Source organism: Symsagittifera roscoffensis, chromosome 3, assembly GCF_963678635.1.
Source record: "Symsagittifera roscoffensis chromosome 3, txSymRosc1.1, whole genome shotgun sequence".
NCBI lineage: Eukaryota > Metazoa > Xenacoelomorpha > Acoela > Convolutidae > Symsagittifera > Symsagittifera roscoffensis.
The window spans coordinates 51006857-51024077 of record NC_087064.1 but is presented as its reverse complement, the minus strand read 5'-3'; the positions used below and the strand labels follow the sequence as shown (position 1 = coordinate 51024077).

At 36.9% G+C, this 17221-nt stretch overlaps 1 protein-coding gene across 1 annotated transcript; it reads left to right on the top strand.

Moving 5' to 3' along the window:
- Positions 1 to 606: 606 nt before the first annotated feature.
- On the top strand, positions 607 to 12926 carry LOC134841444 (aromatic-L-amino-acid decarboxylase-like). Its single transcript, XM_063857440.1, has 10 exons — positions 607 to 1050; positions 1827 to 1948; positions 5508 to 5649; positions 7261 to 7494; positions 8122 to 8336; positions 8879 to 9009; positions 9257 to 9401; positions 11477 to 11706; positions 12054 to 12154; positions 12414 to 12926. The coding sequence occupies exons 1-10, from the start codon at positions 877 to 879 to the stop codon at positions 12570 to 12572; spliced, it is 1653 nt and encodes a 550-aa protein (XP_063713510.1). The 5' UTR covers positions 607 to 876; the 3' UTR covers positions 12573 to 12926.
- Positions 12927 to 17221: the final 4295 nt, after the last annotated feature.

Here is a 17221-nt window from a genome sequence, read left to right as displayed (position 1 = left end):
GGGGCTGCCCTATCAATCTCCCCTTGAACCTTTTGCCAGAGATGGGACTAGTGCTTTAACGATTCAAAAAGTTCAGAGATTTGTCATTTGTTTGCTTTTCCACTTATACTAATGATTAGTCAGTCATCTACGTACTATTCATCAGCTTCCACTTACTTAGAATTGTCAAAGTAAACTCTCTCTTCGGAGTTCTTAGCTCGCCGAACGTGTGTTAAAATCACTGATTGACTTTGATGGTCTGTAAAATCTCTTTTTGGGGGTGAAGAAGAACTCATATTCACCCCAGCACCCATACATATCAAATAGTTAAAAATGAAAAATCAGAGGGAAATTGATATCCAACTTTTAAGAAACAAGTTATTTTGAAACAAAAACTAGATTGAAATGAATGTTATGAATTGTTTCAAGTGAGTTGATTTATATTTTAGACAAATGAGGATCCAAACGAGGATCCAAACTTAGAAGTTCCTTTCCCAATTCGAACCAGGAAAACTAATGACCAGTTATCAGTAAGTTTGAAGGAAAACCAGGGGGAAAATATTTTAATTTTTCAAGTAAGTGGTCTCGTGAACAGATACATAACATTATTGAGGCGTAATCCATCCCTGTAAAACATACCGAAGTGGCATCAATGGAATTACACAAACTTCATATTCAAATTAGGCTTTTTATAGCATTTCAATTTTTTTTATTCCAACTCTTATCAGCTCCAAATTGATTCCAGTTATCAAATTGCTGTAAACTGTTTTCTTCCTTGTTTTAACAGAAATACCTTTTGGAAGAGCGTCAAAAAAGTCTTTGACGATCCTTCAATCTTGTTCGACATAACTTCACAATCAGTGTGAATAAAGAGTGAACAAAATCAGTGGGATTAGAATGGACGCGGCTGAGTTTCGAAAGAGAGGAAAGGAGATGGTGGACTACATAGCAGACTACCTGGACAGCGTGCATCACAGGAGGGTGTTCCCAGAAGTGGATCCAGGGTATCTGGACCAACTCATCCCCACGGAGGCGCCGGAGGAGGGGGAGAACTGGGATGAAATCATTAAGGTTGACAGCAGGATATGTATATGGCAGCTTGGATACATCTTTGAAGCTTAGAGTGCTTTAAGCTTAAATTTTCCAATCCTTGGGATATTGTGAAAGAAATTTTGAAATCTTAGCAGTTACTAAGATAACAGCGAAAAAAAAGATATCCAAAAATATCAGGGCTTTAGTTTTCATATAATCTTTGATATGTGCTCTCACACCTAATACATTCTTCTACGATCGTTGCTTTGTCGTTAAAACTTCTAGCTTCAAGGTTTTTGTCAAGACGTTGCAACGTTTCTGAAATTCTTTTCAAAAAATTTTGACACAAAGGTTGCAAAGATTGTTGGGTATCGAAGCAGGGGTTTGTATAGACGCCACACTGCCAAAAATTTCTCAAGTTTTAGGATATGCAGTTTTCATCGAACGGGGTAACCCCTAATTTTAAAAAGTGAAAAATGATTGAGCTGTTTTAGAGCAAATTTGAGATGAAATTGCGCGCCAAAAAAGAGCGCATTTTTTGGTTCATGTATTTTTTTGAGAAATCTCCACCCCATCGCATCCGGCTTTGAAAGTATTTTTATATGGACCAAAATGTTTCTATCAGTTCTCTTAAAACACTATGAACACCTTGTTTTGCATTTGCAAAAATGCGATTTCTGCCAAATGGGGTCAGGCGAGCAAGTTGTTAAAGAGTGGCGTCCCCCGGCCAGCCAGGATCAATTTAGATTCTTCTAAAAACAACGTCAAAAAACCGTTGTTTTTATGTCATAAAATAAGATCATTTTTGATGTTAGGACGTGGAGCGAGTGATCATGCCTGGCATGGTGCACTGGCAACACCCTGGCTTCCACGCCTACTTCCCAGCCGGCAACTCCTTCCCATCCATCATCGCAGACATGCTCGGAGATGGGCTGGGGTGAGTGAGACACCAAAACACATTCACGAAAAAGAAGACATATTAAGTAGAGTTCTGCTCAGTTCTGCTCAGTTACATGCAGAACTGAGCAGAATTGAACAATTCTTGAACGCCATTTAAGCAGAATTGAGCGGCATTTGAGTTGAAGTTTATTGGTTGATTTTTGTGACTTTTTCAAAACAGTTACATAATTATTGCCTAACTGCCCATTATTTTCAGCTGAATTATATGATAACTGATTTAAATTTTGACTGCATTAAATACCACCCCTACAATCACTCATCAATATATTAAACCTCAGTTTTCTTAAAACTAAAACAAAATTTAAAGCAAACAAGACTGCTCATGTATCAAAGCAGAGCCGTGAATATTCCAGCTGCCCCCTAAAAATATCGATTTTTTTCGCTAAGGAAAATATAGAAAAAAAACATAAACATTGAACGATATCAATTATAAAGTGTAAATTTTTGAGTTGCACGAAATTAATAGGACGGACTAGCTTCACTCAAGTCATTTTCGAACAACTTTGAAGTGCAAATTGTTCTCCATGTATAGATAAACTGCATTACGCTTGCAGCATCCCTTAAAAAATCTTCGCAGTGCGCATAAATTAGTTCAGAGCATAGCCAAATTGGCAATTTTTGAACCCCCTCAATTTACAAAAAAAAATTGAAGCTAAATATCTGTTTACATTAGAGCACAAGGAGTCGATATATTGAGAGCAAAACAGGCAAAAAAAATGAAAAAGAATTTTTTTTTTCATTTTTGCTTTTTCAATAATCTACCACACGCCAAGTACAAAGTGAAATATGTTGTGTATATATTTGCTTTCATTTAATTTGAAATGATCTGTTCTGACGCTACCTCTTTAATTGGACAAAAATACTTAGTGTTTAAGTCTGGAGTAAAAAGGTAAAATTGCCGGGAGAAAAAAACCATTCCAAGTAAAACGGTTTTGTAATTTTTTTTAACAGACGGAACAATAAAAAGTATACTCATATCTTTTAACCAAGAAGTTTTTAACGCGAAAATACGCGAATCTAAACTGAGAATGTGATCTGCAAATTTTATATTCAAAAATGAAATCAAGGAGCTGTGTAATTGATACTATGCAATCATAAATTTACTGAAATGTACAAAAAAAAGTTTTTTACTCCGACTATTGAAGAAAGTGACAGAATATTTGTGCTCGGGTTGTGCTAGAATATTTGTGCTGGAATATTTCGATTTTTTAACTTTTGACGGATTTTTGTTTATATCAGCCAAAAAGTACTGCTGTCCTGAGCTCAAAACTTAAAAAAAAAAAACATTTTAACTGTGATTATTTTTGGTTATTTATGAGAGTTTAATGCTGGCCAATATGGTTACTTTGAGAAAATTAACGCGCAATGTAATTCGCACTATTAACAAGTAAGCGGAGATTTAATTCCTCTTAGAAATCGTGCCATGTTGGTTGAAGCAGGCTATTTGTTATACTTTCTACGCTACTAGGAGCAAAATTTATCGCTTTGTTTTTTTATATGGCATGTGGGGAATAATTTTACAAAAAAATTTTGTGCAGTTTTTTTCCAAAAATGTATTGTTTTTCGATGGCTTCATAGACCATAAAGACAGTCAGAACAATCGGGGCTTGGCATCTCTAGACCTCTCAAACCTTCAGGAAATGGTTTTATTGTGCTTAGATTTCTTAGCAGCTCTTGAACATAAGGCTTACGCAGGCGTAAAACTAAATTCAACTCGTTTGAAAAATGTGCGCAAAATTGTGTGCCATAAAAATTGTACCATTAACTAGATGACCAAACTCAATTGCGGACTTGATATCAGAAGCGCATTAACAAAACAAATCATACAAGGTTTATTTCAGAGATGAGATCACTGTAAGGTTTTCATTTTGATTTGATTTTCATGTTTGGTTTCAAAAGATAAACGTATTTTTTAAATCATAACTCACTCGAAAGTAAGAAAAAAAAATTCGTTGTCAAAAATAAGTAGCTCATTTTTATGTTTACTCAATCTGAGACTTACCCGTTTGATATACGAAAGTAAACACTGCCCAAAATTGGATAAATCAGCAAGGTTTGCATTATCTGCAAACAGAAAAACTTTCCAGCTTTCTGGCACATTTGTAGTTTGCAGACATCAATTATATATTTTATGTAAGCCAGGAACAGATTGATGCTTCAAACTTTTTGCTGTTTTTGAATATGCTTTTACAATAACACAATTTCGGAACATATCATGATTGAGTGGACAATTAAAGTTTGCAAAACAAGAGTTTTCGATCAAATCTTTATAAGAATCTTTATCAATCACTTGTCTGAACTTCAACCATCTATCTTAAAAACAATTTTTTAAATACTCTTATTAATAGGATTGAAAAGAAGCTATAAAAAAAGAGTAAAATTATCGAACTTTTTTTCATATGATTATCATAAAATGCCAGAAATGCAAAAAAAATTCATTTGCTCGGTTCAAAACGACCAGTTGCAACTTTTTTGTCCAGTGATTGCAGTTATACATCCACGTTTGATTTTCGATAAATAAATTGCTAGACAACTATCAGGTTTACCCTACCTTCCGCAATATTGTAATTCACTTAAAATTATGTAATGATTTAAGGTAACAAACGCTATTTTAAATCTAAGAAAAAGTATGATTGTCCTTACCCCGGGTCCAGCTCCACGACTAGTTTTTCGACTTTGCCAGTCGCGCCGATGTCAGTTACGCGACCGAAAATCCATAATCTGGACAGGGTTTTAAATCGCTCACAAATTCTGGAAATTCAGCATAATTTTGTCTGTCATTTTTAACATGGCATCATTAGTGGGGTACATGGGTGTGAAGTATCGTATCGACTATAGATATTTTGGTGTCAATAGATTATCGCGATACATTGAAACCTCTCGACAGATCATCCGATAATCGTTTTCTAAACTGAATTAGTGGTCGTCCATCCAAGAAACTATGCATAGTGTTATTTAACACGATAAAAATATATACAGTTTTGTGGTACCCCAATACAAACTATAGGTCGTGTCGTAGCATAGTCCAATTTTGCGGATCTTATTCGAAGTTGGCACAGTCAGCACCCATATATCACAGAATAGAGATAAGAAACGTATCTAATTTGTTTTTCGTTTCATGAATAAGGTTAGCATGGTGGCACATTTTTTGTACTCAGAGAAAAAACTCAAAATGCCGAAATTCTGAAAATTTTACGTGAGTAGCCCCAACTAAAAGCTTGTCGATCGATATTTCGATATATTGTATCGCAATATGTCGGATATGCGAATATCGATTTCCCACCCCTGGTGCGGTACATTTTTTCTGAACCCAAACTTCTAATTAAACAAAACTGTAACTTTTTGAAAAACCATACACAGTCTCTACATAGTTGTCTCGAATTCTTTGTTACAGATGTTATGTAACGTTATTGGACGATAGTCGCTTCACAGTTGCATAACCTATCGACAGCCTAGTCTCTTTTAAAAAGTAATTTTTACAATAACACTTTTGTAGCAAGACAGTCTAATTTTCTCCAATAGATGAATATTTGCAGCTGTGTGGGTTTCTCGTGGGCCTCCAGTCCGGCTTGTACAGAGTTGGAGACTGTGATGTTAGACTGGGTGGGGAAGATGCTCCAACTGCCCCCCGAGTTCCTCTTCTCCCCCTCCCAAGGAAGAGGCGGAGGGGTTCTGCAGGTTGGATCAATCGAAGAAAAAATTCCGAAATTTTGCACAATTTACATTTGAGTAGAATCATTGCACATTCAAAGCGCATTGAAAAGTGAAAAAAAAAAGCAAGGGATGGTGTCGCGTTTGAGCTAAACTCGTCAGTTACAGATTCTTAGGCCCTTTATCGTCTTTTTTGTTAATGGTTTTTGAATGATTTCTCTAGAAAAAAAAACAAGTCAAGATCCCTCCATAGGACAGGACCTGGACCTTTTCACCACACAAACGGTCCGCTTTATCATTTTAGAGCCCATTTTGGCTGAACAACCTTAAGAATTCCTATAAGCGCCTTTGGGAACAACAGTTGGTGGTAGCCTTCATAGCAAAATTGGGCACTTTTGATATTGTAAGAAAGCTAAGAAAACTAAACAGGTCTACCTTTATGAACATTTAAATCCACATTATTCACATGAAGATCTCAAATCTGCTCCTTATGCAAGTAATAGTCCCTCCCCTGGTCGAGGTCCGCAATTTATGTTGCGACAGAATTGAGTCACTGAAACTGACATTTCGCGACCGAAATTCCACACTCCCGCCCGAGGGGTCCCGCAAAGTCGCAACATATCTAAAAACTGGTCACATAAAGTCGCAACATTAGTCGCGCAAAGTCGCAACTAGTGTTGAGAAAATTATGAAACGGTAAAATGAGCAGCAAGAAGTGTCAATTTGAATTGCACACTATAAAAAATTTGAAAGAGTTTTCATAATGGAATTTGCTGATCATATTTGCTGATCACATACAGGACCGCCATAAGAAGGCCCCCGTAACCAGGGGATTTTCTGTGCAAGATCTGAAAATCTTTATTTCTTACATAAGTTAATTCTCAGATCTGAAATTCTTTATTTCAGATCTTGATAAGAATTTACAAATTTCAGATCTGAAATGACGAAGAAAAAGTAAATTTCACATATGAAATTAGATCTGAAATAGGTTTTTTCAGATCTGAAATAACCAAGAAAAAAAAATTTCAGACTTGAAATTAGATCTGAAATAACCAATCCCTAAAGTATTCAAGCGCTATTTAAACGTTTCACAACCTATTTCAGATCTGAAAACGATTATTTCAGATCTGTTTTAGAAAATTTTCTGGTTACGGGTCTACACATGGTCCCGAAGTAAAATATAATTTTTTTTTGGGGCAACAACAGAGTCGTCACCACAAACACAAAAAACTAGAAAACAATCAAGTCAAACACTCAGTCAAACAGTGATCAAAATACACAACAAGCGTCAGTTAAACATATCAATTAAATAACACACACACATTTGTCCCTTACGCAATAAGTCACTTACCTTTACAAGAAACAATTTTTTTTGCTTTTTTTGAAAAGTTTGGTAGCATTTGCACAAATTGCCTGATTCGAGGTCCGCGACTTTTTTTTTCTTTGTCGATCGCGCCGATGTTGCTTTCGCGATCAACAATTTACAGCCTGGACAAAATTTTGAATGATGTGAATTTTTTGATGTTATTTTAAAAAAAAAAGAAGAGTCATCTATTTTCGAAGAGAGCTTGTAGAAAGTGTTTCAAAAATCACTCTTGGATCTCTGAGATAACTTTCTTATATGCTTTTCTCTTCCAGGGCTCTGCGAGTGACTGCATTCTGGTGGCGCTTCTCTCCGCCAGGACTAACTGTCTGAGGGAACTGAGGGAGGAGAACCCCTGCAGCGAGGATGGGGAGTTTCTCTCCAAGATGGTGGCCTACTGTTCCAAACAGGCCCACTCGAGCATGGAGAAGGCGGCCATGATAGCCTGTGTGCAGATCAGACAACTTCCCACTGATTCTGAGTTCTCGCTAAGAGGAGACACTCTTAAGGTTAGTTCACTCTGAGTTATTAAAAGTTTCTTCTGTTTTCACCCTGCCTCTTTTTTGCTCAATATAATTTCATGCTAATAACTTTCTACGCTAAAAGTTTTTTCACCCCCGAAACTTTTTGAGCTGAAAAACTATTTCCAATCAGTAAAAAAAATGTTTTAGTAACACAAATCATTCAAGGCAATGTCAAATTATACAAATTCTGCATGATAAATGAAAACCAACTTAGTCAAAATTAGTATAAGTTTGCGTTCGGTATTCGAATGAGTTTCTCAGCACTTCAAGTCACCATCAAAATCTTTAAGTCTTAATTGCAACTCTTTCATCTTTCGGACACAACAGAAACAATGGTAGCTGAAGCGTGCGGGAGGTCTTTTAACTTGAGTGAGTATTCAATCATGTTTATTTTCACGTCAGCCAATTCCAATTTTCCCTGAGTTCGGTGATCCTAAAAGAATCTTATTTGTTGGAAGCTGCGGTTTTATTGCGCCACATACAATGCAAATAAGAGAAATTTTTAAGATGTTTCAGAACAAATGTTCTTATTCAAGTACTGAAAAGAAGAAAAAATGTAATTCTTCTGAAAAATTCAAAAAAAAAGAAAAAAGGATTCTTGTTCAACTGTAGGCGGCCATTGCGTCTGACCGTGAGCAGGGTCTGATTCCTATCTTTGTGGGGGCCACTCTAGGCACCACTTCTTCAGTCGCTTTCGACAACATAGCCGAGTTGGGACTGGTCTGCCACAAGGAACAAGTGTGGCTACACGTGGACGGCGCATATGCTGGCAATGCGATGATATGTCCCGAGTTCAGATACCTCCTCGATGGCATCGAACATGCCAAGTTATTTTTAAGATTTTGTTGAGGGTTTTTGGTTGTGTTTTTTATTCATACTTTGTTAATTTTTGACAATATTTTCGTTTTTTTTTTCGTTGTTAAACGTATACAAACGAAAACTGAAAATAATCTTGTGAGTAGAACTTACAACGATCTGAAAGCATTTCTTCAAATTTCAATAATCTCGGCCACTGATTCTAACATCCAGCTTCAAATATCTCGCTGGCTTCGAAAAATCCAAGTACCTGAAATAATCTCATTTTTATCTCGCTTATTTTCAAAATGATTTCCAGCAATTTTTGATACCTAAATGAAAATTCCTAGTCGATAAAATGTCATGATCAAAGAAAACCCTCCGGAACGTGATCTGTAATCCCATAATTTATTCCAAAAAAAAACCTTCTCTGCCGAGAAAATAGGTCTGAACTCTTACTATTCGAACTAATTTAACAAACTCAAAATTACGAAAATAATTAAGTTATCGTAATTTAATCGATTTTAAAATCTTTTTGGAGTGATTACTGTAGTACCTGTTATAATGATTTAAGTTCGTTCAACATAAACCCAAACAAGTGGATGTTGGTGAACTTCGACTGTTCCTGTATGTGGGTGAAGGATTCCAATTCCATCAAAGGAGCATTCAATGTCGACCCACTATACCTGCAGCACAAAAACACAGGTCAGTCTGCACATCAAAACCATCACTCTTTTTTTTTCAGTATCAGTCGGATCGGCTTAAAGATCATATGGCTCATGATATATTAAAAAAAAGATTTTTGAAGCAAATTTTTTTGGAATTTTTAGGAATTCTTCTAAATAAAGTAGAAAAAAATCCACTTTCTACTGAAATTTATCTTTTATATGGAACATTGAGCTTTTTTTGTTGTTTTAAAAGTCTTTCTTACACCATTTTTGGCTCTGCACAGGATCCTGTATCGACTACAGACACTGGGGCATTCCGCTGAGTCGGAGGTTCCGATCACTTAAGCTTTGGTTTGTGATTCGCAACTACGGAGTGGAGGGACTGAGGAACTACATCAGAAGACACTGTAAACTCGCCAAGAAGTTCGAGTTAGTCAGTCACTATCCAAGGAACTTATCGTGAAAAAAGTGTAAAAATTGTATTTAAGCTGTAGCATTTATTGTCACAGAAAAAGCTTCTATAATTCGTAATTTGTTCATACAACGTCAGCAAACAAAGCTTTTTGCAATATATTAAGTTTCAAAACAATTTTTTTTCTTGGCTTGAACTTTAATTTTAAAAATTTTAAATTGGAACAGTTAAAAAGTGCTGAAAAAATGGGAGCTTGTATATACCTTAAAATACCAGTCGCTCAGCAAACTCCAATATCATATCAGAAACGTATTAATTAGCATGCTCTCAGTTGGATGCTCCCAGGTAGGCGTGGATCTAGGTGTTTCTGCGAGGGGAGCGTTTTTTCGTCAAGATTTGTCGACTTTCTGAGGAATAATGAAATTGATTTCCTGAGTTGTCCAAAAACACTACATAAACACTGTTTCAAAACGCATGCAAAAAAGTTTTTGGACGATTCTGACCAAAAAGTTGCGTTTTTGGAAAGTTTTGACCAAAAAGTGCGTTTTTTGGCGCACGCGCTCTCTTAAATATTAACGCCGATGTCAGCTTAAGCAAAGCTTGCTTACGATTTGATAGAGCGGTAAAGGAAATCGAAAAATAGTTTCAGAGGGGACTCTTTAAGTGATCAGGGTGTTGAATCCCCAAAAAAGCGTATACTCCACACACTTTCCCCCCAAACTCCGTCACTGGATACTTCAAATTTGATTAGAAGCGTATCCATGAAGCAAACTTAATAGAAGCAAACTAAATGAAACAATTTTAGATAGAACCAAGGTTTAATTATGCTCAAATGGCAGAATTAGAAATTTGCAAACTCCCATAACTTCACAAAAACTTATCAAAGGTAAAGTTTTTTATTTGAGCTCAGGAGACAGCGATATCTTTTAGATATATTGAGAAATAAATCAAAAACTATATTGCCATATTTTGACAGAATAAAAAAAACCTGCGCATAAAGATTCCGTCATTTTCTTAAAACAATAAAAAAACATAATGAAAACGTTATTTTTAAAATATTTCCACACGCTGATAAACTAACCGATATGTTTATTGACTGATAACTTATTAAAATGGTAAAGTAGGTTGCCTCAATTCAATTTCTAAGCAAGATCATATCGCGACCTAAGCCACTCGTTATTAGAAAAGTGGTTTCACACCTTAGTAATTTTGCGAAAAACAATCAAGGTAATTTTTCTTAGTTTCGAGTTCATTCCACTAATATATGTCATTACGGGGCCAAACTGTGCTTTAGATAAGCGCACAATTTTGTGCCTGAATGTTCCTGGATTCCAGAGACATGTCCTTAATAATGTTCCAAATGTAAGTGGATTCAAAATTTCCCTGGATTCCGCGTACAAATACCTGTAACGTAAATTTTGACGGTACATTAATTTTGTCTCGGATTCCGCAACGAGCGAAAATAGGTAGTTCTTCCGGATTCCGCAAATGTAAGCAAATTTTACAAAAGTAAGTGGATTCCACAAACTTATGCGGATTCAGCTGATAATTTGTGGATTCCGTTTGCATTTTGCGGATTTTGCTTACAGTTACGGATTCTACTACAGTTTAAGCTTACTAAACACATATAATACTTGTTTGTGGATTCCACAAACTGTTTCGGTTTCCGCAAATTTTGTAGCGGATTCCAAAAAATTTGTTGCGGATTACGCAAGTTGCCTAATTTTGGAGCAATTTCGAGCAATAGATTGCTTCAGCTATTTGTCCAGGGAATCTAAAACAGCAAAGAAGATCATAAAAATTAGCAATGTTGCGGATTCCGCAACAATTCTGTTTTTCGCCTGTTGTGGAATCCGCTTAAAATTCACAAAATGTACAGTTTGGCCTCGTAATGTTCCAATGGTACATATTGATCGTAGCTTTTATTAAAGTTATCGACGTCAATTGTAACTTTGCGCTGGATCACAAGTACGTAAAGTATCAAAACTGAATTCAAAATTTGTTTGAATTTCGCTGAAGCAAAAACTGAACTCGTGATATAACACAATTGTTTGATTGTATAACAACGGACGGTTCTTTTTTGTTCTAATAGACATCTGGTGAAGCAGGATCGTCGTTTCGAAGTGATGAACAAAGTGGAGATGGGGCTGGTGTGTTTCCGCATGGTCGGTCCCAACAAGTTCAGCGAGACACTCATTAACAGCATCAACGAGAGTGGAAGACTCCACATGGTGCCCAGTAGTCTCAATGGGAAGTACATGGTTCGATTCGCAGTCTGTGCCGAGAACGCCAACGAAGCCGACATCACATACGCATGGAAAGGTTTACCAAAATTCCGTTTCCTAAATTCAAAAATTACGAGTCTATAGTGACAACTGCCTTTGTTGTTTTTATATCATTCGTCTTTCGCTTAAAGTGAGTTTGCCTCAAAAGATTTGTTTATGAGAAAGAGATTTTTCAAATAAAGAGCTCCTCTGAATTTTTTAATACATTTTCCAGATTGAAATCGATCGTCAGTTTTTTCCTTCAAAGGTCCAAATTGTCTATTTGTGTTGCTTTGAGTTTTTCAGATACTCTCCACAATGGAGAGTAGAAAAAAATCACTTCGGAAATTGCTGCTTATTGAAGCAATAATGCGGCTGCAGGTGTTCTCGTATGGTCTGTTTTAGTGATCCAGCAGTTTGCGGATAAGATCCTGCGTCCGAGCGATATGGACGATGAACATCATCTGGAACAGCCGGGACCCAACGGGGAGGTGGTCGATTCAAAGGTAACTCAAACATGCTTGTGCTCAGAAATCATGAATTCTTGTTGTCGATTTTTTTGATACCCGGCTATTGAAAAAACTGCTTCTGTTAGACTATACACGGATGGAGTTCCAAAGTTAACTCTAATCACCATCATCGGCGTAAAACTTTCAAAACTTCCCTTAAAGGTTACGCTCATTGCATAAGTCCATTGAAACTAATATAAAAAATCAATGCTCTTTTAAAAATAACAAGAACCTTCACTCTTGATACTGTATCCAGGGAATGAAGAGGCTGGACCTGAAGCCCCTGGAACTGGGAGCGGATACTGTCATCATAGAGGAGGGAGCCCCTTTCTGCCCAGTGTCTGAGCTGATGACTGGTCCCTTCAGAGGCAGAACCAAGAAGCTCAGACAGACACAAAGTCTACATCTGTGGTGAACACGTGATCACGATGACGTCATCAAGTGATCAAAGAGAAATCAGAAGTCAAATACTGACCAAAACAGACAAAATAAATTTGAAGGAAAAATAATCGACAAACTAATAGACTAAACTATCATGATCACTAAGACCAGAAAACAATAATTCCTGGAGGTTCCAACTCTTCTATTAGACAAAAAAAAACGTTTTGTCGACCCAAGATTTCGTCTAGTCCATAAAGTATTGTAAGCATTTGCCTGAGGTCAATTAAATCGACTCACAACTTTATTTAAAATTTTAATTAGTTACTTAAAATTTCGAAATGTTGTTAAATGCTATCGAAAATCTGTCCAATTTAATTGCAATGCCTGATTTTGACTGTTGCCCTTTTTGAGGAAAAGACAGTATTGTGCTTTCATAAATGAAGTCCTGTGAAACGACAAAATAGTTCAAGAGCCAATAAGAAAAACCAATGAAGAGTCCTACTTGTGTATTTTTCTGAAGTTGGCGTGGATTAATATACATTGCAAACGATTAAAAAATATATATTAAAACCATGAAATGATCTGCTAGGAACCTAGCTGTAGAATTAGGGGATTCCTTCGCAAGCTGTGCCTTTGGCAGTGAATTCAGCGGGGCGACAGAGATTCACTACTTTTTACAATCCCAAAAGTGTTGGTTTGGTGGCAAAAATCCTGTATTGCTCTCTGTTGCTTGCCCTCTGTTGTGTATTGCTCTTTCGGCTGTCTTGTCTACTCGATACAATCGCAAGAGTTTCTAATTGTAATTTAATTCAGATGATTATACGTCTGATTACAGAGGGCTCGGATTGGCCAGGTTATAATATAATAATCAAATCAAAAGGAAAAGGGTCTGCGACTTATCAGCATAAATTGCCTTATTGCAATTAACTTCCAGCTAACTCCACTAATACTGAACTATTCTCTCTCTAGAGAATCTCTGACGAGAAGCAACTATCTACTATTTCTGCTACAGTTGTTTTCTTACTTCGAGATCTAACTACTTGATTCGCTAGTAATAATTCTTCTCTTCTCTGACGAGAACCAACAACTCCTAATAGTTGCTAACACTGTTCTGACTCTTAAAGGCTCTCCTGTACCCTCTAATTCCTTATCTTTCTTTACACTTAGTTTTAGTTAAGTCACGCCATTCCCTATCGGTCCTGACATCCGCTTAAATCACCCGTCCGCACATTTTTTAAGGCTATATCCATCCCCCTGTCACTTCTGCCACGTGCGAACTTGGGTTTCTTTTATCAATGTTTTCACGCTTATTAGTTACCCGGTATGCGGTAGCTGTCACAATTTAACCAAGCAAACAAATGTCATACGGTTCTAATCAACTAATTCCTGACCTCAGTGACTTCAGCCCTCGAGTTCAACTAACCTCTAAACCATGCTATGTTTACCCACTGACCCTCCCAAGATCTTAATTTTAAATATCCGTTAACGTTCCGACCTCCTAAGGGTAGGGGAGACCCTTTCTATGGGTAGCTAATTCATTTCAGGCATCTAAAATTTCCATCTGTACTCTATTCCAATCCCGACCTTCTAGCTATCAGGGTAATGTATTGCTTCTATTAGGGATCAAATCAAACCAAAAAGTCACCTCTGGGAAGCCAAGTAAAATCCCCGTCCGTTCATACGATTAAAGACACTTAATTTACAAGCAACGGTTCTATTACTATCAATTTCCTCTGGGACGACTTTTCTTTAACCTCGTTGAGATGCTATTAATAGACCACTCGCCAAGCTAAACTGAACCCAATGCTTACCAAGTCCTTTTTGAATTAAATCAACTACTCCAAGGTTGCAACGTACAACTGTATCTCGATCGGCTTCTGCTCTAATTCCCAATATAAGTTTTCCTCCCAATTTTCAGCAAGGTGACCCATTCTCATTTCCAGGGGTTGGGCTGGGAAAAACGCTACTTTACGGTGTTAATCTCAGGGTTTTACATACAAGTTTGAAGTCAAAACGCCCAAAGGTCCACTTAAAGTCATCCAGGGGTCAACCGGGGTCAAACTTCCATATTTGGGTTCAAAACCCCATGGAGGTCCTAACTACCAAGTTCTATCCATATTCCATTAATACTTCACAATTTATCCCATTACTAAGGTCCATTGTCACTTTTTCCGGAAAAAGACTATTAACACCGGAAGGAGTCGCCGGAGGGTTTTCACTCACCAGGGGTCTTTTTTGGGGTTTGTATCTTATGTCATTATGCCACCGTTCATCATTTCGCGTAAATTGCCTGTTTCCGGTATACGGGGTGTTTTTTCAAGTGCTAATAGCTTCCAATCCAACCACCGGATTTGGTTCATATTTTGATACAAGACGTACCTTGGTGTTACCTATGCTATCCCGAAGTTTTAGCTCCCTGCGTTCAGTGGGGTCCGAGAAACGACTTCCGGAAGTCGGGGTGGGGGCTATTTGCATAGGGCATAGCACCGGAAGTAGGGGTCCAGGGGGTCTGGGTTTCTAAACTTAAGCTTCCCTCAACTAGGGCTATAACATGCTATATTTTGGTTCCATTCGAACCGCTAGTTGCCGAGTTCGGATAGGGCCATCAATTCTGATAGTTATTACTTGGGGCCTGGGGGTCCGGAGGGTCTGGATTTTTGCATGCCCGGGTCAAATCATCTCTAGTGTCCGTCCTATGAGTTTCAGTAAACTAGCCCGGTAGTTTCCAATTGTGGGGGTTTGCAAAATCGGTACCGTTTCAAAATCCTGCTTAGTCTCTGTTTGTTTTGGTCGATTTTGCAACTTAACCAATTGTTTACTCTGCTACTTAACTTAATGACGAATCAGTCTTACGCTCAGTTTTCTATAGCATGTAATACAGTAGAATCACCAATTCTACACTAGCTAAGCAAAAAAATTGTGGTTTGTGTTTGGTTAAGCTTTTTGTGGACTTCCAGTTCCCCATATTTAAAATCAAAATCAATTTGCCACAATTCAGTATATATTTCTGCGAGCTTTGCAGTTTTTTGTGAAACCCACGAACAAAAATTAAAGGTGACGTTAATGCGGAGTAAAATTCAGAAACTGACTTTTTAAATTGACTTTGAATTTGAATGTTTTAAAGTTTTTTCATCCTTAAGTTGGCAGTTTTTGCAGACACAGAATTGCTTTAAATTGAAATCAAAATCAATTCATAAATAAAAATTCGAATGTGCGATACAAAAATCAGCTTGGGAATTCAGATCAGCAAATAAATGAAAAAAAAAAACTGTCATAGAAAACTTAACATGCAAAAAATTGAACAAAAAAAAGAGATTTGTTGCGTTGGAAATTACGTTTGTATTTTGATAAAAAAAGAACTCTTGAACAAATTTGAGTTTTTGATTTTTGCGGCCAAAAAACTCATTTTAAAGAACATTCTGCGGGCAAAAAACTCGTTTCCTAAAATTAAAAGAGGCCGTGGAATGGCACTGATGCAGCAGATACCATATACTATTAAGATCAACTGGTTGCTGTCTTAAATAGTAAAACAAATGTTTCGACGGTTATTATATAAAAAAGGAAACACCTCTAAACATTTTTTTCTAGATTCCATTCCAGTTTCTGTGGTAGAAAAATCGAATATTCTATTACCGCAGCTTAATAAAAACATTTTCAAGCATTTATGTGAGAGATAGAAAAAAAAACAGAAAAAAAATGTTCATAAGTCTTTTTTACTGCGCTAAAAAAGCTGAATGGAGCTCAACCAATCAAAAATCTTTGGTTTTCTTAGCAACTACGCCGGCGTGAACCAGAGAAGAGAAAAACATCAACACAGATTGCTTGCCTCGACCAATACAGCAAAACAATTAGAAATTTTATATGGACTTTTGCCTTATCTGGTTTTTCCAATTTTCTGTTTCCTCGAAAATGTAGGATATTCGAGACGAGAGAATTTTTATGCACAGTTGGCAAATTTCTCATAGCTGATGAGTCACAGTTGGTAAATTTTTTATGGCTGATGATAGTATAAGACAAATATTAACGCAGAAACTTAGAAGCAAAGAACCATATAATTTTCGGGTGATAATTTTTTCTTGCTTTCAAACTCAAAATTTTGAAGTTTTGATACTATTGTTCGGCCATTGATGCTTTCGAAAAAAAGCCCGCTAGATTTTGTTTGTGTAAGTTCAGTAGTAGTTCACTATTTTTGCGTATGTAACTATCTTTGATATCATTCAAACCAGTAGCGGTTTTTGGGGGGGGGGGGCGAGGATGGGGGGTTCCGACGCTTCCTTTTCAGAGATTCGACCCCCTGCCGACCCAAAAGGTCCCCTTTTGTACTATTTTGAGAAATCAATTTTTGGCCGAAAGACCTTAAAAATTTTCTAAAGACGCCTTTGGAGCCAATCTATACTAATTTTTTGGGGGGAGCGCGCCGAGAAAATGCGATTTTTTGGTCGAAATTTTTCAAGAAGTGCATATAAACCCCTTTTTTGGCCTTTTTTTTTTACAAATTTGAGATCAAAAACTAACCCGAGATGAAAAACCCGAGATCAAAAAACTAACAGCCAAACAATCGGATCGATCAGGATTGGTTTGCAAGCACTATATACTAGCGATATCTCAACTTTTTTTTCCAGGTAGGTCTGCGCTGTTGGCTTTTAACCAAAACTAGTTTTGATTTAGTTCTTAAGCAACATT